The sequence below is a fragment of the Biomphalaria glabrata genome, chromosome 2 (assembly GCF_947242115.1).
Source record: "Biomphalaria glabrata chromosome 2, xgBioGlab47.1, whole genome shotgun sequence".
Taxonomy (NCBI): Eukaryota; Metazoa; Mollusca; class Gastropoda; family Planorbidae; genus Biomphalaria; species Biomphalaria glabrata.
The window spans coordinates 26,359,370-26,383,222 of record NC_074712.1 but is presented as its reverse complement, the minus strand read 5'-3'; the positions used below and the strand labels follow the sequence as shown (position 1 = coordinate 26,383,222).

Here is a 23,853-nt window from a genome sequence, read left to right as displayed (position 1 = left end):
CTGGGGCAAGTAGTTTTGTGTGTGTTTTTTTGTCCATATATATTTTGGTTAATTCGGCACCTGTGCTCCCCACCCGCCATCGAGTCCAACAAGGGGACGGGCCATTCGGATGTCCAGAATGAGCCCGCCAGGGCTACACAGGTGCTATACTCAGTCAGCTGCTACATCGGACATGTGTCTGATACAGCACCTCCCTGATTGACCCTCCAGCCACCGCCCTCCAGCATAGGTCGACGACCTATGCTGGTAGCTCGGCATGACCAGCCGGTTGACCCAGAGCGGGCCATCTGGGTCTCAGGTCTAGAGGAACTTGGAGCCAAAGTATTGTGTTGTTGTGGTTTATCCTCAGATAGCCACCACTCAAACACCAGGATCTCTTTATCCCCCCTTACCCGTCGCAGTCCACGGCAAACGGACTGGTCTAGGACGTAGTGAGAATTTAAAGTTAAGGAGACAGTGTGATGATCAATGAAGGCAGACTTAGGAAAAGAGGAGGCAGACACAATGATAGAAAAGAAGTAGGGCACTTTTGAGCTCCAAAAGTGCTAAGGAAAGAGGAGCGCAGTTTAACGTCATGTCTCGGGACGACAATGTTAAGTTAGAGCAGTGTTTCCCAAACTGTGTTTCGCGGAACCCTAGAGGCCAGAATATGTGTTCCAAGAACTACTGGAAGAATCAACTAGTAGGCCACCAGGTGAATTGAACTCTCTAGTCTAGACAAAATAAGCAAAGTGTTCCGCTAAATACTCAGAATGTGTAAAGTTGTCCGTTAAGGAAAATGTTTGGGAAACACTGTGTTAGAGTATAGTCAATGGTAGGTCAGTGTACGGTCAATGGTAGGTCAGTGTATAGTCAATGCTAGGTCAGTGTATAGTCAATGGTAGGTCAGTGTACAGTCAATGGTAGGTCAGTGTAAACTCAATGGTAGGTCAGTGTATAGTCAATGGTAGGTTAGTGTATAGTCAATGTTAGGTCAGTGTATAGTCAATGGTAGGTCAGTGTATAGTCAATGTTAGGTCAGTGTATAGTCAATGGTAGGTCAGTGTATAGTCAATGGTAGGTCAGTGTATAGTCAATGGTAGGTCAGTGTATAGTTAATGGTAGGTCAGTGTATAGTCAATGGTAGGTCAGTGTATAGTCAATGGTAGGTTAGTGTATAGTCAATGGTAGGTCAGTGTATAGTCAATGGTAGGTCAGTGTATAGTCAATGGTAGGTCAGTGTATAGTCAATGGTAGGTCAGTGTATAGTTAATGGTAGGTCAGTGTATAGTCAATGGTAGGTCAGTGTATAGTTAATGGTAGGTCAGTGTATAGTCAATGGTAGGTCAGTGTATAGTCAATGGTAGGTCAGTGTATAGTCAATGGTAGGTCAACGTAATGTTGATGTCACCTCAGTGAATTCCAAAGTAAATGTGCAGCTGTTGAGAAATTCTGAGTGGAATTCTAATGATAGAGTAGTCTTTGAAACCGGTGTCAACATAACTAAGTAGTTTTTTTTTTTTAATGATTGGTGTGTATAGTGTGTTTGTGTGTATAGTGTGTGTGTGTGTGTGTGTGTGTATGTTTGGTAATTGTTCTCCAGAAGGAATCTGAAAGTGTGTATGTGTGTATGTTGAGTTTAAAAAAAAGACACTGCTAATGAGGTACATAGCATTGTTCAATCTCTGCAGAGAGCTCACTAGGGACTATCAACTAGCGCCCCATCATTGCGAAGGGCTGGAGCAATCAGTCTTCTTCTCTGAACCCAACCCAACCCATCCGTTACATTCCAAGTGAGGCAGCTAAAGACTGAGTACAGAGTTGGGAGGGAGGGGGGGGCTATGTTGGACGGTAAAGGGGAGACATGATTAAGATAAAGAGCCATAATGACTGCAATCTTCACAGCCCCCACTCCCCCACCCAGCCATGTTAAAGGCTCTCAAAAAAAAATTCGATGATCAACTGTCATGACGTAGCTGGCGCCGGGCCAACCCCTCCCCTCAACCCGCCTCGTATTGATTACGTCACTGAGTAGAAGCGAGAACTAACAAAGAATCAAGTCTACTCGATAGTATGGTTAGCCAAAGGGATCCTCCCAGACCTCAAGAGTCTACTAAATAACCGTGAAATTGAAACTTTGTTTTCTACTGGGTAATAAACCCAAACCAAACATAACAATGATCATAAGCGGCTACGGATATAGTTTAAAATTATTGTTATAGGTGGGCCTCCTGATGTGTTCTTAATGCAGGCAACAATGTTCTTTTATGTTAGAATTGATTATCTGTAGTCATGTAATAGAGTCTGGCCAGTCAGTGTATAACTTCGATTCCCTTCAAGTCCTTTATTTTTAAAGGCCAACAACTCTTGATACTTTAACGAGACATTAAAAAAAACAAAACAACACTATTATATATTGTCCAGAAACAATGTGTTTAGAAACAAAATCTTTACAAAAAAGTTTTCTCTTTTAAATCTGTAATTGAGCATGTCATTAAAAGCCCACACAAAGAAGATCTGTCAGAAAGTTTTAAAGAGTTGAAAAGGAATCAATAATGGCGCCCCACCCAAAACCTTTTTTTCTTCCTGCTCCCTATGAGCCGGACACAGCGGCGCAGAGGGAAGGCTGAAAACTGAAGGTCTGTAATTGTACCATCTTTCTGTAATGACAGCGGCAAGTGGAGGCAACTATGGCCAAATACTACTCATTATCCTGGACGGCAAAGGGAGGTAATAACAGGGGTGTCCATACAGTTCTAGCGTGCCACGGTTAATTTAAAGGGACGAATTTCACTCAATGAGAGTTAGGGCCCCTGTAGGCTGCTGGCTGGGGTTTAAATGGAGGGAGTGGGGGGGGGGGGGCTATGTATAACGTAATGAGGTAACTGAGCAAGGAGAGAGATCTGCTCAACAAAGTCCACATCAAACATAGACACAATGATAGACATCACATGTCTAATGACACTCTTTGTTTGCAATCTATAAATGTTAGCGCAAGCATTGAATTGTATTGTGTTGAACTGTTATGTTTCATGAGTACTCAAAAACACAACACGAAGCCGTGGTTCGAAATAGAAATCTATATATGTTTTTAATGTCTGACTATAAGGTACTAGAAACATTTCAGCAGTAGACATGGTTAGAATGAAATACTATAGCAGGACCTACCACAACTGCATTGACTAGGACTAACAGCAAGTGAAAGTACTTTAGTATCAAACTAAGAAAAGGAACCAGCGTCATCCAATTAAGTCAGAGCGAGATCATTAGCGCAAGTTACCTGCTCAAATCGTTTATGAGAGCGTCACTAAACTGTCTTCTGGATAGCTACCGGCAATCTTTAATGAGCTGCTCGGTAGACCAGAGATACGAAATTAGCTTAGTTTGTTTTAGGGAAAGTTTTGTTTTTACCCTGTTCTATCGAGGATGTATTTTGTGGCTCAGAGTCAATGCCGCGTGTGCATCTCAAGAGTTATTCATAAGAGAATTCATAAGTAGAATATATCCGAGGAACTAACGCAAACTCAAAGAATTATTTTCATACTATCACGACTTGTCTATCGTGTTCACCATCTGTCTAGGCGCTGGGCTATCAGGATTGGATGACATCAAATGTTACACAGTATGCCATCGCAAGTCTGAAACTACCAATCTCTGACTGGATACAAGAATCTCGTGAAATATATTGAGAAACCCGTTTTAATAAGGGGACTGTGGTACTATTTGCCATGACCAAGTTCAGGCTATCTAGGTATTGTCTAGAACTTCTGGATACAAGAATCTCGTGAAATATATTGAGAAACCCGTTTTAATAAGGGGACTGTGGTACTATTTGCCATGACCAAGTTCAGGCTATCTAGGTATTGTCTAGAACTTCTGGATACAAGAATCTCGTGAAATATATTGAGAAACCCGTTTTAATAAGGGGACTGTGGTACTATTTGCCATGACCAAGTTCAGGCTATCTAGGTATTGTCTAGAACTTCTAACGACGTCATCCAAGCCTAGGTTTGCATTTTAAGACGATGTCATAATAATATTATCAAAACCTATGAAGTATTATTCAAATAGATATAATATACATTTTCTTTTCTCAATTCTAAACTTACATCTAAACATTTAGTTTCACAAAAGATAGAGTGTTGTCTATACAGTAGACATTCTAAACTTACATCTAAACATTTAGTTTCACAAAAGATAGAGTGTTGTCTATACAGTAGACATTCTAAACTTACATCTAAACATTTAGTTTCAAAAAAGATAGAGTGTTGTCTATACAGTAGACATTCTAAACTTACATCTAAACATTTAGTTTCACAAAAGATAGAGTGTTGTCTATACAGTAGACATTCTAAACTTACATCTAAACATTTAGTTTCACAAAAGATAGAGTGTTGTCTATACAGTAGACATTCTAAACTTACATCTAAACATTTAGTTTCACAAAAGATAGAGTGTTGTCTATATAGTAGACATTCTAAACTTACATCTAAACATTTAGTTTCACAAAAGATAGAGTGTTGTCTATATAGTAGACATTCTAAACTTACATCTAAACATTTAGTTTCACAAAAGATAGAGTGTTGTCTATACAGTAGACATTCTAAACTTACATCTAAACATTTAGTTTCACAAAAGATAGAGTGTTGTCTATACAGTAGACATTCTAAACTTACATCTAAACATTTAGTTTCACAAAAGATAGAGTGTTGTCTATATAGTAGACATTCTAAACTTACATCTAAACATTTAGTTTCACAAAAGATAGAGTGTTGTCTATATAGTAGACATTCTAAACGGGATTTGCACTGATTGTGTCCCTTAAAGTAAGGTGCATAAAAACGTTTTTTTTCTAACAGTAAATGTCGTCTAATAGATTATTTCCTACACTTCACATAACAACACCTATGTCCTACACTTCACATAACAACACCTATGTCCTACACTTCACATAACAACACCTATGTCCTACACTTCACATAACAACACCTATGTCCTACACTTCACATAACAACACCTATGTCCTACACTTCACATAACAACACCTATGTCCTACACTTCACATAACAACACCTATGTCCTACACTTCACATAACAACACCTATGTCCTACACTTCACATAACAACACCTATGTCCTACACTTCACATAACAACACCTATGTCCTACACTTCACATAACAACACCTATGTCCTACACTTCACATAACAACACCTATGTCCTACACTTCACATAACAACACCTATGTCCTACATTTCACATAACAACACCTATGTCCTACACTTCACATAACAACACCTATGTCCTACACTTCACATAACAACACCTATGTCCTACACTTCACATAACAACACCTATTTCCTACACTTCACATAACAACACCTATGTCCTACACTTCACATAACAACACCTATGTCCTACACTTCACATAACAACACCTATGTCCTACACTTCACATAACAACACCTATGTCCTACACTTCACATAACAACACCTATGTCCTACACTTCACATAACAACACCTATGTCCTACACTTCACATAACAACACCTATGTCCTACACTTCACATAACAACACCTATGTCCTACACTTCACATAACAACACCTATGTCCTACCCTTCTCATCCTATCCGCTCCCCTTTCCTTCATCTCTTCCAGAAATTTGATTTATAACGTAATGAAGTTCTGTTGATGGATGATGTAATATTACAGGGAGGGGTGAACTGGGCTGGATAAATTGTAGAAAACTTCCATCCATTTGGATAAAACAAATACTACAGCCCGAATGAACCTGACGCAGGAACGATAATTCATGCCCGCAGAAGACACTTTGATTATTCGGTTTCCGGTCGTTGCCTGGGCGCCGCAGCCACTCAGTTATTTGACCAAATGTTTTGATTTATCGTCTTCCTCTGAGTTCAGTCCCTTGTAGTCCGGCTAGGGTTAGGGGACATGAGTCTTTTCCAGATGACAAAGTTGATTTAGCTGGATGACTAGAGAGACTCAGCCACTACTACTGACCAATGAATTTAGCAGAAGCTCTTAGAAGTACAGACACAGTGGAGAGAGTTGAATAACTGGAGCAAAGTATATGAGCGGAGTTAACGAAGGTTTTAAAATTAAACATACTCAGAGGGTTTTGACTTTAAACTCCCTAGGTGGATTATAGTTTATAACCTATGACTCTAAACTCTCCCTAGCGGGTTTTGAGGTTAAAAGACCCCTCTTCAATATTAAACTTAAGTAAAATAGAGTCGCCCAATTCTTTGAGCGTAACCAAGGGGGGTTTGATTTTAAAAAAAAACTACCTCCAGATGGTTTTGAGTTTAAAACCCTCTTATAGATGGTTTTGACGATAAAACTCTCTTTTTCGATAATAAATCAAGAGCAAATTACGATGATTAAATTCCATTATGAGTTTAGCCAAAAGGGGGTGGGGTAAACTCAATCCCTCTCCCCCCTTTCGATCAAAAGGAAAAGCAAAGCTACAATAAATTTCGTGAGAGTAACAAAAAGAGGATTTGCAGTTTCCCTTCCAAATAGAAATATAAAAAGCAAACAAATATGTATCATTTTCTGAGCTCCATTAATAAAGTGCACTGAATAGCAGATTTGGTTTATGACCTACAATTTTTTTGTAGAAGAGTAGCAGGATAAAGCACTGTAGATACCTCAGAATTTTGGTTTTAAATACCGAAAATAATTCTTGGCGCCGGAGCTTTGACCCGACTCCCGACTTCGATATAGCGTTAATTACCGCTCTTACTTCCGTAAAAAAAAAAACACAAAAAAACCTACCTTAGTTTATAGGTCAAAGTGTAACGGGTCAAGAGTAATCAACAAGTCATAACAAATGAAGTCAAAATGTAAAAAGTCATAATAAGTCATAAGTTATTATGTTTTATTCAACTTCCTACTTCTACTAGATCTAGGAACAGTTTCTAAAAGTCCCAGTTGTGATCGAGACCCTGGTTCCAAAGGTAAGCAGACGAGCAGGGAGATTGCATTGACAAATATCTGTAACATATTCGGCAAACACTTCACTCTAAACCCTGAACTTCAGTTGGGACCGGGGCCTGACTCGGATTTCAAATCAAGTATTAACTTCTTGTTAGAGAAATACTGTGTGCATGCACGATTGTGGAAGAGATGTTAGAGAAATACTGTGTGCATGCACGATTGTGGAAGAGATGTTAGAGAAATACTGTGTGGCTGCACAAGAGTGGAAGAGATGTTAGAGAAATACTGTGTGCATGCACGATTGTGGAAGAGATATAAGAGAAATACTGTGTGCATGCACAAGAGTGGAAGAGATGTTAGAGAAATACTGTGTGCCTGCACGATTGTGGAAGAGATGTTAGAGAAATACTGTGTGCCTGCACGATTGTGGAAGAGATATAAGAGAAATACTGTGTGCATGCACGATTGTGGAAGAGATGTTAGAGAAATACTGTGTGGCTGCACAAGAGTGGAAGAGATGTTAGAGAAATACTGTGTGCATGCACGATTGTGGAAGGGATATAAGAGAAATACTGTGTGCATGCACAAGAGTGGAAGAGATGTTAGAGAAATACTGTGTGCCTGCACGATTGTGGAAGAGATATAAGAGAAATACTGTGTGCCTGCACGATTGTGGAAGAGATATAAGAGAAATACTGTGTGCATGCACGATTGTGGAAGAGATATAAGAGAAATACTGTGTGCCTGCACAAGAGTGGAAGAGATGTTAGAGAAATACTGTGTGCCTGCACAAGAGTGGAAGAGATGTTAGAGAAATACTGTGTGCCGCACAAGAGTGGAAGAGATGTTAGAGAAATACTGTGTGCCTGCACAAGAGTGGAAGAGATGTTAGAGAAATACTGTGTGCCTGCACAAGAGTGGAAGAGATGTTAGAGAAATACTGTGTGCCGCACAAGAGTGGAAGAGATGTTAGAGAAATACTGTGTGCCTGCACGATTGTGGAAGAGATGTTAGAGAAATACTGTGTGGCTGCACAAGAGTGGAAGAGATGTTTGAGAAATACTGTGTGCATGCACGATTGTGGAAGAGATATAAGAGAAATACTGTGTGCATGCACAAGAGTGGAAGACATGTTAGAGAAATACTGTGTGCCTGCACGATTGTGGAAGAGATATAAGAGAAATACTGTGTGCCTGCACGATTGTGGAAGAGATGTTAGAGAAATACTGTGTGCCTGCACGATTGTGGAAGAGATGTTAGAGAAATACTGTGTGGCTGCACAAGAGTGGAAGAGATGTTAGAGAAATACTGTGTGGCTGCACAAGAGTGGAAGAGATATAAAAGAAATACTGTGTGGCTGCACAAGAGTGGAAGAGATGTTAGAGAAATACTGTGTGGCTGCACAAGAGTGGAAGAGATGTTAGAGAAATACTGTGTGGCTGCACAAGAGTGGAAGAGATGTTAGAGAAATACTGTGTGCCTGCACGATTGTAGAAGAGATGTTAAAGAAATACTGTGTGGCTGCACAAGAGTGGAAGAGATGTTAGAGAAATACTGTGTGGCTGCACAAGAGTGGAAGAGATGTTAGAGAAATACTGTGTGCCTGCACGATTGTGGAAGAGATGTTAGAGAAATACTGTGTGGCTGCACAAGAGTGGAAGAGATGTTAGAGAAATACTGTGTGCCTGCACGATTGTGGAAGAGATATAAGAGAAATACTGTGTGGCTGCACAAGAGTGGAAGAGATGTTAGAGAAATACTGTGTGCCTGCACGATTGTGGAAGAGATGTTAGAGAAATACTGTGTGCCTGCACAAGAGTGGAAGAGATGTTAGAGAAATACTGTGTGCCGCACAAGAGTGGAAGAGATGTTAGAGAAATACTGTGTGCCGCACAAGAGTGGAAGAGATGTTAGAGAAATACTGTGTGCCTGCACAAGAGTGGAAGAGATGTTAGAGAAATACTGTGTGCCTGCACAAGAGTGGAAGAGATATAAGAGAAATACTGTGTGCCTGCACAAGAGTGGAAGAGATGTTAGAGAAATACTGTGTGGCTGCACAAGAGTGGAAGAGATGTTAGAGAAATACTGTGTGCCTGCACGATTGTGGAAGAGATGTTAGAGAAATACTGTGTGGCTGCACAAGAGTGGAAGAGATGTTAGAGAAATACTGTGTGGCTGCACAAGAGTGGAAGAGATGTTAGAGAAATACTGTGTGCATGCACAAGAGTGGAAGAGATGTTAGAGAAATACTGTGTGCCTGCACGATTGTGGAAGAGATATAAGAGAAATACTGTGTGCATGCACGATTGTGGAAGAGATATAAGAGAAATACTGTGTGCATGCACGATTGTGGAAGAGATGTTAGAGAAATACTGTGTGCCTGCACGATTGTGGAAGAGATATAAGAGAAATACTGTGTGCCTGCACGATTGTGGAAGAGATGTTAGAGAAATACTGTGTGTATGCACGATTGTGGAAGAGATATAAGAAAAATACTGTGTGCATGCACGATTGTGGAAGAGATATAAGAGAAATACTGTGTGCCTGCACGATTGTGGAAGAGATATAAGAGAAATACTGTGTGCCTGCACGATTGTGGAAGAGATGTTAGAGAAATACTGTGTGCCTGCACGATTGTGGAAGAGATATAAGAGAAATACTGTGTGCCTGCACAAGAGTGGAAGAGATGTTAGAGAAATACTGTGTGCCTGCACAAGAGTGGAAGAGATGTTAGAGAAATACTGTGTGCCTGCACGATTGTGGAAGAGATGTTAGAGAAATACTGTGTGGCTGCACAAGAGTGGAAGAGATGTTAGAGAAATACTGTGTGCATGCACGATTGTGGAAGAGATATAAGAGAAATACTGTGTGCCTGCACGATTGTGGAAGAGATTTTAGAGAAATACTGTGTGCCTGCACGATTGTGGAAGAGATATAAGAGAAATAATGTGTGCCTGCACGATTGTGGAAGAGATGTTGAAGAAAGTGTGATAAAGAGAGGGAAAGAGAGAAAAGACGCCAGAGTTGATATAAGCTTTGTAACTATAAACAATATCTATTGCCGCTTACAGCGCACCATTTTAATTTAGATAAGGTCCTCAATAAAAGTGACTGTACTGAAATGTTTCCACTTGTAAACATATCTATAGACATTTCCATTTCAAGCCAAGTTTTCAAAGAACCTTCAAGACATAATGGCGAGTCGACGCATTTCAAAAGTGTTGAACTTTTTTTACATTTCAAAATGAGACTAAATCAAGCTGGAGAACACACAAATGTCATCTGCGACTGAAGACAAACGATGACGTCCAAACTTGTCATTAGAAAGAGCGGGAGAGGGAAGGAGAATCTCCTCCTCCTATCCTTCCTCTCGAGTCACGGTGGGGAGGTCATCGAGTCACGGTGGGGAGGTCATCGAGTCACGGTGGGGAAGTCATCGAGTCACGGTGGGGAGGTCATCGAGTCACGGTGGGGAGGTCATCGAGTCACGGTGGGGAGGTCATCGAGTCACGGTGGGGAGGTCATCGAGTCACGGTGGGGAGGTCATCGAGTCACGGTGGGGAAGTCATCGAGTCACGGTGGGGAGGTCATCGAGTCAAACTTTGAAGTTATACCCGCACCCATAACTTTCTTTTATATTTTGAACTATTCCCAGAAAAGGAACTTGTCCACGACGAAAGCATTGACTGCAATACAAGACATACACACTTGAAAGAAGGATTGGATTCATTACACAATTGGTTTCCTTTTGATTAGAATAACAGGTGTACATTTCCAGGTCAACTTCAGGAGACAGAAATAAACCACTAGAGTTTTATCAATAAAGTCTTATCAATACAGTTTTAACAATAAAGTTAATAAATACACTTCCATCATCAATATAAATAATTTTTTTAAAATTATAAAATTAATTTTTTTCGAATCCGACTGAGAGCTTAATTCTAGAGTCCTAATGTTTGTGGTGTAAGCAAAAGTTTGTTGTTTGTTTGTTTGTTTAATGCTAGAAGGGTGTTTCTTTGTTCATGGTTATTTTGTAGATCAGTCTATTAGAATTGATCTTTCAATTCAAATATAAAGAAAAGTCCATTCAAGAAAATGGAGTATGCTTTGAGAGTACAAGAAATTCAACATTCAAAATAAAATGTAGAAATGTGTCCAAAAACTCAAGAGAATAAAAAAAGTGAGATCCAAAAGAAACGAAACAAAGAAAGACAACAAAGTGACAGTGTTTAGTTGACTTCAAGGAAAGACATCAATATGACAGTGTTTAGTTGACTTCAAGGAAAGACAACAAGTTGACAGTGTTTAGTTGACTTCAAGGAAAGACAACAAGTTGACAGTGTTTAGTTGACTTCAACGAAAGACAACAAGTTGACAAAGTTCAATGAACTTACAGAAAGACAATTTGACTTACAGAAAGACACTAATTTGACTTACAGAAAGACAATTTGACTTACAGAAAGACACTAATTTGACTTACAGAAAGACAATTTGACTTACAGAAAGACACTAATTTGACTTAAAGAAAGACACTAATTTGACTTACAGAAAGACACTAATTTGACTTACAGAAAGACACTAATTTGACTTACAGAAAGACACTAATTTGACTTACAGAAAGACAATTTGACTTACAGAAAGACACTCATTTGACTTACAGAAAGACAATTTGACTTACAGAAAGACAATTTGACTTACAGAAAGACACTCATTTGACTTACAGAAAGACAATTTGACTTACAGAAAGACAATTTGACTTACAGAAAGACAATTTGACTTACAGAAAGACAATTTGACTTACAGAAAGACACTTTGACTTACAGAAAGACACTCATTTGACTTACAGAAAGACAATTTGACTTACAGAAAGACAATTTGACTTACAGAAAGACAATTTGACTTACAGAAAGACAATTTGACTTACAGAAAGACAATTTGACTTACAGAAAGACAATTTGACTTACAGAAAGACAATTTGACTTACAGAAAGACAACTTGACTTACAGAAAGACAATTTGACTTACAGAAAGACACTTTGACTTACAGAAAGACAATTTGACTTACAGAAAGACACTTTGACTTACAGAAAGACAATTTGACTTACAGAAAGACAACTTGACTTACAGAAAGACAACTTGACTTACAGAAAGACAATTTGACTTACAGAAAGACAATTTGACTTACAGAAAGACAATTTGACTTACAGAAAGACAATTTGACTTACAGAAAGACAATTTGACTTACAGAAAGACACTTTGACTTACAGAAAGACACTCATTTGACTTACAGAAAGACAATTTGACTTACAGAAAGACAATTTGACTTACAGAAAGACAATTTGACTTACAGAAAGACAATTTGACTTACAGAAAGACAATTTGACTTACAGAAAGACAATTTGACTTACAGAAAGACAATTTGACTTACAGAAAGACAATTTGACTTACAGAAAGACAACTTGACTTACAGAAAGACAATTTGACTTACAGAAAGACACTTTGACTTACAGAAAGACAATTTGACTTACAGAAAGACACTTTGACTTACAGAAAGACAATTTGACTTACAGAAAGACAACTTGACTTACAGAAAGACAACTTGACTTACAGAAAGACAATTTGACTTACAGAAAGACAATTTGACTTACAGAAAGACAATTTGACTTACAGAAAGACAATTTGACTTACAGAAAGACAATTTGACTTACAGAAAGACAATTTGACTTACAGAAAGACAATTTGACTTACAGAAAGATCCCAATGACGTTGTTTCTTGGGTGTGATAGATGGAGAACAAGTTCCAGGCGTATCTAGTCCGTTAGAGCTGGGCATCAAGGAAGTCTCCTGAACCTGACCGTTGGATGGACCAGCCGATGTCGCAGATTCCAGTTCTGTAGGAATCTGTGTTGCCATGGTGACGAAAGATAGATGCTACTTATCATCTGCCTATAAAAAAATATATTGATTGAATTCAACATCAATATTATATTAATTAAACAAATCAATTAGACAGTGAAATAAATTTAATAGTGCAATCAATACAGTAGTAACACAATTTTCAATGGCAATTTCTTTCCTTTTAAATGTTCAATAATGAGTCAATGTTTCAGTCAATGTTTCATGTAATGTTTCAGTCAGTATTTTAGACAATGTCTCAGTCAATATTTAAGTCAAGGATTTATTTAAGGTTTCAGTAAGTATGTTATGCAATGTTTCAGTCAATTATTTAGTACGTATTTCAGTCAATGTTTCAGTCAATGTTTCAGTCAATGTTTTAGTCAATGGCTTTGAAATGTACGCCTCTGGGGAAACGGTATGCAGCTGTTTTGTAAGATGGTAACTTAATCAATAATCTACTCGTTTATCATTTTAGGTTCTTCCCTTGTTCGGGCTTGCTATCGACTGAAGTTTTGGAGAAGTCTGGCTGTTATATTAGAAGGCTAGACAGTGAGATAGAAGTTTTGGAGAAGTCTGGCTGTTATATTAGAAGGCTAGACAGTGAGATAGAAGTTCTGTGCTGAGTCTCGTTTGAAGACGATATATGGTGGCCTAAGGACAGTGCTAGACTTGTGTCCTAACTTGTGTCCTAACTTGTGTCCTAATGCTGGATACGTTTTTTTTTGAAAACACGAATTCATTCTAAAAGGTAAAACAAATGAGAAAAGTATCGCACATGTCCTAGTCCTACCGTCCTAGTGACATAAATGAGACCATAGTGACATAAATGAAACCATAGTGACATAAATGAAACCATAGTGACATAAATGAGACCATAGTGACATTAATGAGACTTTAGCGAGAACCTGAATAACGTAAAGAACATACTCACTGGTAGAATAAAACAATTCAACCTAGAAGTATTTAGCGCGAAACTGTAGTGGGCAATAGAAAAAAGGATTATTTACATGTGCACTATACCTGTTAGTAGCTTAACAGATTAAGTTTTGATTTATATTGTGCTTTTGAAAAAAATCTTGACAGACAAAGACATAGCCCTAGCACTAAATTCAGATTGATGCACTCCTTTGTCATTGCCTCATTCTGGTATGCTTGCGAATCTTGCAATCTGCAAAACAGAGAAGATCTGTACAACTACAAGATTAATACCAACTACAGTCTAATCAATAAAACATGTTCCGACAACAAAGACCTTCGCGAGGCTCCAATGATAGAATCGCATGGCACTGATAACATACCATCATTGAAAGAACTACTGAAACAGAAATGTTGAAGGGAAATCTGCCAGAAAATATACGAAGAATACAAAAAATGGCCAAAGGCCACTGGCGGATCCAGGGGGGGGCGGTAGGGGAGATCGCCCCCCCACTCGGCCGACCCCCCCCCCCCCCCCGAAGGGGGGGGGGGGGGCGGAGGAATTAATGTATAGAATTCACACAATTTGTATGCGAATTTATTACTTATGTTAATAATATATACTAATTATTTATATTTCAACCTATTTTTAGATTATTTCGCCCCCCCCCTTCTAGTATTTTGGCCGATTTGGTAGGGTCGGGAGGGGGCGATGGCATCAATCCGCCCCCCCCCCCCGCACCATAAACTTTCGAGTGGGGGGGGCGGTCCTATTTATTTGTAGAAATCACAGCTTGCTAACAGAATCAATTAAATATCTATATGATTAAAACTTGTTATTGGTATTTTAACCGGTCTTTATATAATTTCGTTCACCTGTTGGCCGACTGGAAGGGGAAGAGCGAATACCTCCACCGCCCTTCCCATCTAAACCCTTTGAGTGGGGGGGGCGGTCCTACTTTTATGGAGAAATCATAGTATGTGAACAAAATTAGTCGAATATCTATATAATATAAACAGGTGGAAGTGCGATACATGCAATCCCCTTCCCCCCATCGGACAAATCAATACTTTTTCTTTTCTGTATTATAGTAAGAAATTACAAAATAAAAGAAATCTGTCACTAATATAATTTATATATGCTATAAAGTAAATTCTTATATCGAGTCGCCCAACCCCTATTCTTTAATGCAAAATGCAATCAATAGCAGAAATTATAAAAAGGAGCGAGAATTAATCGTTTTCATTTTACCGCCCTTGCCCTTTCCAGACAGAGTTTGTGTAATTTGACATGAATTTATCATAACTTTTTTAAGAAAGACTTTGCTTTGGAAAAGTTATAATTCAAAACAAATTTTTCAATATAACTGTTACGGTTGAGATGAGTTCAAAAGCCAGATAATCTTTTCCTAGTCGACTTTTTCCAACCTTTACTCTATCTCATATTTTTCTAGTTAAATAAATTTAGGACTATAACTCACAATGTATGCTAGAATTTTATTGAATATTATTAATCGAATTTTTTTTTTCGGCGGCGATCCTCAAAACCTTAATCTAAATATGTGGGGTATCTAATCTTTTCAAAGAACAAATCGGTTTTATTTGCAATGTATTAAGGGACTATAAATTCATATTAGAATATTTTTCTCATTATTCAAAAGGCACTTTATAATAGAATGAATAATGAGCTGTAGGGCACGAGAATGCGTTACTGCAGTGAAGAATGCCAGAAAACGCTTTTAGCGTCGAGGCTTCGCCCCGAACCTCACTGATGAATAATAAGCTGTAGATGTCAGGAGAATGCGTTTCTGCAGTGAAGAATGCAAGAAAACGCTTTTGGCGTCGGGGCTTCGCCCCGAACACCACTAATAAGTAAAGAGCTGTAGATGTCAGGAGAATGCGTTTCAGCCGTGAAAAATGCAAGAAAACGCTTTTGGCGTCGGGGCTTCGCTCCGAACACAACTAATAAGTAATGTGCTGTAGATGTCAGGAGAATGCGTTTCAGCCGTGAAAAATGCAAGAAAACGCTTTTGGCATCGGGGCTTTGCCCCGAATTCCACTGATAAATAATGAGCTGTAGATGTCAGGAGAATGCGTTACTGCAGTGAAGAATGCCAGAAAACGCTTTTAGCGTCGAGGCTTCGCCCCGAACCTCACTGATGAATAATAAGCTGTAGATGTCAGGAGAATGCGTTTCTGCAGTGAAAAATGCAAGAAAACGCTTTTGGCGTCGGGGCTTCGCCCCGAACACCACTAATAAGTAATGAGCTGTAGATGTCATGAGAATGCGTTTCAGCCGTGAAAAATGCAAGAAAAAGCTTTTGGCGTCGGGGCTTTGCCCCGAATTCCACTGATAAATAATGAGCTGTAGATGTCAGAAGAATGCGTTTCTGCAGTGAAAAATGCAAGAAAACGCTTTTGGCGTCGGGGCCTCGCCCCGAACCCCACTGATAAATAATGAGCTGTAGATGTCAGAAGAATGCGTTTCTGCAGAGAAAAATGCAAGAAAACGCTTTTGGGCGTCGGGGCTTCGCCCCGAACCCCACTGAAGAAGCTTACAGCGCTCTCCCAGATCCCCAAGCTTGCAAGAGAAAGATTTTTTTTTTCTGTTTTTTTCGCCGAAGATTGAGAAACAGTCTTATTTTATTCTCTTATGTCGAATATATATATATATATATATATATATATATATATATATATATATATATGTGTGTGTGCTGTACGCACGTTTATGCATAGGGTTAGGGTTTACTGGGCGTTAGGGTTAGGGTTTGGAAAAAAATCGCCCCCCCCACTCCAAAGTTCTGGATCCGCCAGTGCCAAAGGCATGGACCCAATTGTTAATTTGTCCACTACTCAAGAAAGGAAATTAGAATGATAAGTCTGAATAGTCTTCCTAGAAAAACAATGCAAAGAATAATTCTCAGCAGACAGAAGAAATAACCCGAAGAGTCTTTTCCGACAAACAGAGCAGGTAGAAACAATGTTCAATATTAGACTGTTTCATGAAAAAAGTCAATACAAACAACCCAGCACACAACTTCATAGACTTAACAAAATATTTGAACCGGGTTTAGCCTTCATAGACTTAACCTTAACAAACTATTTAGACCGGGTTTAGCCTTCATAGACTTCACAAACTATTTTGACCGGGTTTAGCCTGATGACATGTAGCTAGTGACGAGGGAGTTGAACAACGATTAAAACATTAGAGATGCTATGGAAGCCTTAGACCACAAGCAAATTAGAAAAACATCTAAGGCAAGCACTCAACGAAGTTCTACAGTAAATAAATAAGTGTGTTTATAATTCACCAAGACAAACTCATAACAGCCTTCTACATTCAAAGAGTATTCCTAATTCTACCAATCCTTTCCCCACCAAACCTGAATACGGACCAACGACAGCCTTCCAGGCTTTGCTCTAGGTCCCCACTACAGTCTTCAGGCAGCACAAAAGACGGCTCCTTAGTTCCCAACAATTCAGACTCTTCCTAATCTCTTGATGCCCATGTAAACACTGTTATTCCTTCTGTCCCATCGTCCCTCTGTCCTGTCCAATAGTGCATTCGTACGCACCACAAGCACCAGTGCAAGGCAGGGTTACAATAATATCATGATTCATTCTATAAAATGATTTACCCCTAGCGCCGTATTCATTCAGTTGGCCCCCTCGAGGACGAGAAAGAAATCTGGTTGTGCCCACGTAGCCCCAAGTACGTTTCAACAGTCTACTACTGCCATACGAGAGCTTGTAGGTGGCAAGTGATTGAAATACAGGGACGAGTCCGATAAAGCTGGAGGAGTCTGGCAATACACGAGACCCATCCCGAGACAAACTGTGGTGTGGTATTGGATGTGCACAACCAGCGCTCTCCTTAGTTCACCAAAGAAGAGACTGTAGACTTGGTTTGAGCATCGAAGTTGAGGCTTCATCAAGGTGCTATACATACTCTGCAAGGCTCTGTAGACTTGGTTTGAGCATCGAAGTTGAGGCTTCATCAAGGTGCTATACATACTCTGCAAGGCTCTGTAGACTTGGTTTGAGCATCGAAGTTGAGGCTTCATCAAGGTGCTATACATACTCTGCAAGGCTCTGTAGACTTGGTTTGAGCATCGAAGTTGAGGCTTCATCAAGGTGCTATACATACTCTGCAAGGCTCTGTAGACTTGGTTTGAGCATCGAAGTTGAGGCTTCATCAAGGTGCTATACATACTCTGCAAGGCTCTGTAGACTTGGTTTGAGCATCGAAGTTGAGGCTTCATCAAGGTGCTATACATACTCTGCAAGGCTCTGTAGACTTGGTTTGAGCATCGAAGTTGAGGCTTCATCAAGGTGCTATACATACTCTGCAAGGCTCTGTAGACTTGGTTTGAGCATCGAAGTTGAGGCTTCATCAAGGTGCTATACATACTCTGCAAGGCTCTGTAGACTTGATTTGAGCATCGAAGTTGAGGCTTCATCAAGGTGCTATACATACTCTGCAAGGCTCTGTATACTTACATGTAAACATACCTATATACATATCTAAATAATATTAATAATAAAGCTTGTCTTTGAGTCCGAAGATTAGTGAGGAATGCAGTATTTCCCGTGGCTGCGCAGCCCCAGCTCTAATCTACATATTTTGCCACATCCAGGGAAAGCATCATCATTGTCCGCAGGTGGTCGATTTAGATTTTCTTTTCGTCGTCTGCGCTTGTCCTCGGCAGTAGATTTTCTTTTGGTCTCAAATGTAACCAGGTGCTCTCTCCTATGTCAGCTAAATAGATATATACAAATATAATAATAAGGCTTGTCTTCGAGTCCGAAGATTAGTGAGGAATACAGTATTTCCCGTGGCTGCGCAGCCCCTGCTGTGACCTACATATTTTGCCACATCCAGAGCAAGCATAAGCATTGTCCGCAGGTGGTCGATTTAGATTTTCTTTTCGTCGTCTGCGTTTGTCCTCGGCAGCAGATTTTCTTTTGGTCTTTGAAGCGTTTCCGTGGGGCGCCTCTGTTACGTAGACCACCTTTTAGCTCACCAAAAAAAATACTGCCTTTGGCATACGTTCGTCTCCCATACGGGATACGTGCCCAGCCCAGCGTAGCTGTTGGACCATAAGAAGTCCCTCTATACTGTCCATACCGGCGTTCGCAAGGACATCGCTGTTTGTAGTGCGGTCCTGCCACCGTATGTCCATGATGGAGCGCAAGCATTTTTGGTGAAAGCGCTCAAGAAGTCTTAGTTGTTTTTTATATAGTGTCCATGTCTCAGAGCCATACAGAAGGGTTGAGAGAACCACCGCCTGGTAGACATTGATTTTTGTAGGCAGGCGGAGCGATTTGTTCTTCCAAACTCTCACCTGAAGGCGTCCAAAAGCGCTACTAGCCCTGGCCAGACGGTTATCAACTTCCCTTGAACGTGAGGTGTCATTTGACACTATACTACCTAGATATGTGAAGTGGTCTACCACATTAAGGGGCTGTCCGTTTACTGTGATCCTTTGGGCTGAGTATGTTTCATTGGGTGGCTTCTGGAACATGTATACAAATATACATACATGAAAACATAACGGACTATGACAATGTTCTTTATATATTACATGGGGGGATAAACAATATCATAAAACGTTAGTTCAGGGCAACTCATGTACAGGTGAACCTATTATTCTGTCTATATTATTACATCGATAACGAATGTTCATTATGCTCTGTAATTAAATATTGAAATTCCAAACCCAGTTCTTTGATTGCCCCATAATTATTTAAACAATAAATTGATTTAGAGAAAAGTATTTTTTCAGACCGTGCATTCTATAGGACAGATGATGTATAGGTCATCTGTTTTTATTGCCGACTATTAAAGATTGAGTCATGTGGCCAGCACAACAACCAACCCCCTTTACTTTCGTTGACTAATGTCAAGTAACCACCAGAGCTGGGTGGACTCAGGGGTGTCCTTAAAATACCAAAATTCAAAATCCCAAGGAGATTCAAACAAGAGACCGCTCTGTTAGAAAGTCAAGTGCTTTACACCTCGGCTACCGCTAAGATAGTTCAGTAGTAAGTTTCATCTTTTTTTTTTCAGCTAAAATAGATAAAGGGAAACAAAATGTTTACATACGTCTAGGTTGTTGACTAATAGTTCTCAAATGTTTCTTCAATATGTCTAGGTTGTTGACTAATAGTTCTCAAATGTTTCTTCAATATGTCCAGGTCTCTTTTTAGCATACTTCGATTGATCTTCACCACACACATTTCAGATTTTGAATTCTATGTATAGCAGCTCTGGTTAATTTTCCTTTTAATTATAGGAAATACAATCACGAGACCTGCATATACGTAACCCTGTTGGACCACAAAGTTTTATTATAGGCCAGCAATGCACGATGTTAGGCACCGGAACTATTTCTGTGGAAAGCAGTTGAGGTAGCAGGATGTGACGTAATGGTTCTATAGGATTGTATGAAGGAGATAGAATAAAGGATGGAAACCTATTTGGTGAGAAGTAGGAGCTTGGAATTATTTGGTGACAAAGTTAGATCCAAACTCACTAGTTTTCTAGTAAAAAGTTGTTTAGTTTATTGATCATCATTATTGTATTCTGTATCTACCTTGTACATGAGCTGTGTTTATTGTTTCAAGTTCAAGTGGAAAAGAATTAAACCCCATTCGAATTATATCTACACTTTGTCACTTTATTGTTTCATACATCGAATTGAGCAATAATTACGGCACCTCCAAATCCGCATATGTCACAAATTTATCTGAATAAGACCCGCGACGTGGTTCCATGCGGCCCGCCGAAACGTCTGCACAAAAAGTAGAAATACCCCTTCTAAACGAAAAAAAAAGGTTGAAAAAATAAATGTATCTATACCTACTTTTGGGCCCTCACTTTTTCTCTGATGGATTGGTATCATAATCTTAAACATTTGTGTGTTTATGAAATGGGACTCTGAATGTAGAATCTACCAGGAAAAGTGAAAATATCTTTTTTGTTGAACATAATAATAAGCCAAAATATTTATTTTATAAAGAAATTGTGGCTGTCTAAGGATGGCTGCCTAATCGTGCGGTTTGCGCGCTGGACTGTCGTTCAGATTTATCGATGGTCCAGGGTTCAAACCCTGCCCGCTCCCATCCCCCGTCGTCCTGCGGGAGGTTTGGACTAGGAAGTAATTATCTTCAACTTTGAAGGAACATCCGAAACATGTAAAACAACAAACAATGTCTAATAAAACAACAACATAAAAACGGCATTAAAAAATAAATATGGCGGCATTCTTGGTTTGTGTTGCGAATAAAAGATTGTTAAACTACGCCTAGAGGATGGAGGATCCATGGGAATATTTAATAAAAAGAGACTACAAAATGAGTTGTTGGTAAAGCTACCTACATTGTTGGTGACATTTTAAGTAGAGAAATGAAGCTATTTTCTGACGCTTAAAAAATATAATTGTCAAATAACCTATGAGTTAAGAATTAAATTAAATCCAGAGATCTATACCAAAATAGTTTCAGAACAATTTCATTTCGTTTTTTTGTAACTTTTCGGTCATGTGGCCCGCAAGACGATTGTTGGAAATTAAAATGGCCCGCGGGTCGAATTAGGTTGGACATCACTAATCAAGCGTATCAAAGGCTGCGGACAAGTCTAGCATGGAAAGTATTGATATGTGGCCTATGTCGGAATTGTGAAGTAAGTCATTTAGTACCCTGACCACTGCTGTCTCTCTCTCTCTCTGTGCTACAGTACTTCCTATATGCAGATTGAAATTCTTTAATATGAGAAAGAATTTGTGCTAGCACGATGCGCTCCAGAAGCTTTGACAGGGAGGGAAGATTTGATACCGGGAGATCGTTTTTTAGACATTTCGGGTCAAGGTTGGATTTCTTTAATAAGGGCCAGACAAGTGCATGCTTAAATTGCTGTGGTACAATGCCTGAAGTCCGAGTTCACAATGTTAGTAATTGTGGGTACAAGCTCATCTAAACATTCAAGGAGCAAGAAAATGGGAATGGGATCAAGGTTTGAATTAAGTTTTTTGGCATTTTTAAAATAAGACTTTTGACCGAATCTTCACTGAAATTCGCAAAAAAGAGAACTTTGAAAGATTGGAGAGTGGTCAAGCTGTGATGAAAGGGATGACATTTTATTTCTTATTTGCTCAACCTTGCCAATGAAGAACCTATTAAAAGAATCTATTGAAAGAATCTATTGAAAGAATCTATTGAAAGAATCTATTGAAAGAATCTGTAAGTTCAGATACTGGAATAGATGACGGAACAGTTTGAAAGAAGAAACGTCACTATAAGCAACTTAGTCCCCTCAATACATATTTATTTGTATTTTGTCACTCCTAGATCTAGATTTAGGGAGGCACCTTTTTTTTTTTTAGAATAATCATTCTTTATAAACCTACTATACACCTCCTAACACACAAAAACAACACGCACACACACTCACACTTTTAATATTGACCGTTACAATTTTTGGACCTACTTTTTGTTTTAGAAAAGAGGCATACATATAGATCTAGATCTAGTCGTTTTAAAATTGTTCTACACATTGTCATTCACTACAGTATTTAATATTGAACACAAAAAAAAGTTACACACCAGAGAAGTGTTCATAAAAGCTTAAGGCTTTTTGTTGTGTACTTATGGAGTGGGAGAATGAGTGAATGATCAGTCCGTCAGTGAACAGGACCAGTCGTTTCATAGTGTGGATTAGTTTTTTAGAGTTGACTGCGAATTTCTAAAAATGTTACATTTATTTAGAAAATAGAAATCAATAATCACTATATGGTCCTACATGTACATCTATTTGTTTTCAATATTCTTTGGCTAATAACTTACTTAAGGATAAATATTGTAGTCAAAATCAGTACCGGATGTAACTCAGCTATTTGAGTTCAAGGGCGGATGTAACTCAGCTATTTGAGTTCAAGGGCGGATGTAACTCAGCTATTTGAGTTCAAGGGCGGATGTAACTCAGCTATTTGAGTTCAAGGGCGGATGTAACTCAGCTATTTGAGTTCAAGGGCGGATGTAACTCAGCTATTTGAGTTCAAGGGCGGATGTAACTCAGCTATTTGAGTTCAAGGGCGGATGTAACTCAGCTATTTGAGTTCAAGGGCTCGTTGTAATCAACCTTAGGTCATTTCTTCCTTTGTTTTTCTTCAAAACATTATTTGTGGAGCCAGCAGGAAAGTTAAGCCCTTAGCTATAGCTTATGTGTTCGTAAAGGTAGATTAAGCACTGGTCAAGATCTCTAGAGAGGCGCCGTTCAAACAGAATGTGTTGTCCAGCAATAGTAGTACTTCTTAACGTTCAGATGAGCTCAACAGTTGTTTTGTATGTCACTGTAGGATTATATGTACACCTTTATTTTCACATAATGGTCATAATAGTCACATATTTCAATATAAATCTTTATATGCTATTCCAAAACAAGAATATGTAGTAACTGCAACGCAAACTGCCGCCTCAAAGACTCCATTCAATAGTTCTTGTACGATGTTTGCACTGAGGCTTACCCGTCTTTCCGTCTCGCACTTTTGGAAAAGGACTTGTTTATGTTTTGCTTAAAATTCACTGGCTCATAAATGAGTTACAGTCCTTGTTTTCCCATCACGTATTCATATATGTTGACTGTAGATGGACACAAGATTGCGATGTTAATTTCCTTGTTGCTAATGTAATATTTGTTTCCGAGTGGATTGTCGGCATGTCTAATAGATAATCCCCATTCAACCAGTTCAGTTCTAGGATCCCTATCAACCACTTGGATACAAAAGCAGGAACACAAAAGAGCTCTAGCTTGTGGTACGACCACAAACATCCGGGTAGTAAGCAGGACATAGACATCCAGATACAATCATCTCTACCGAGGTTAACATTTATAGGAATACATTTTCTATGAAATACAGACCTACAACAGAGATAAAACAAGAACGCACATACAAACATTCACAAACACAAGTGAAATTATTTCACAAACAACCATAAGAAATAATTTAAAACATAGATCTGTACTTTTAGATTTACAAAATACATATCAATAACCCTTGCTATGTAAACATATAGTTACGATCTCTCCTAATCAGGCCTT

General features: G+C 39.0%; 1 protein-coding gene across 10 annotated transcripts in view; it reads right to left on the bottom strand.

Annotated features, from left to right (window-relative positions):
• The window catches only part of LOC106060968 (choline O-acetyltransferase-like), a 311,392-nt gene that overhangs the window by 93,489 nt on the left and 194,050 nt on the right, over positions 1–23,853 (bottom strand). For 3 of the 10 annotated variants that reach the window (XM_056019773.1, XM_056019766.1, XM_056019764.1), the window contains one exon: positions 12,687–12,884. In XM_056019773.1, coding sequence (XP_055875748.1) covers positions 12,687–12,851 — 165 coding nt within the window. In that variant the 5' untranslated portion in view covers positions 12,852–12,884. Of the gene's footprint in view, positions 1–12,686; positions 12,885–13,856; positions 14,005–17,137; positions 17,296–23,853 lie in introns of those variants that run through there. The other 7 variants (XM_056019769.1, XM_056019768.1, XM_056019765.1 and 4 more) reach the window with 7 other exon arrangements.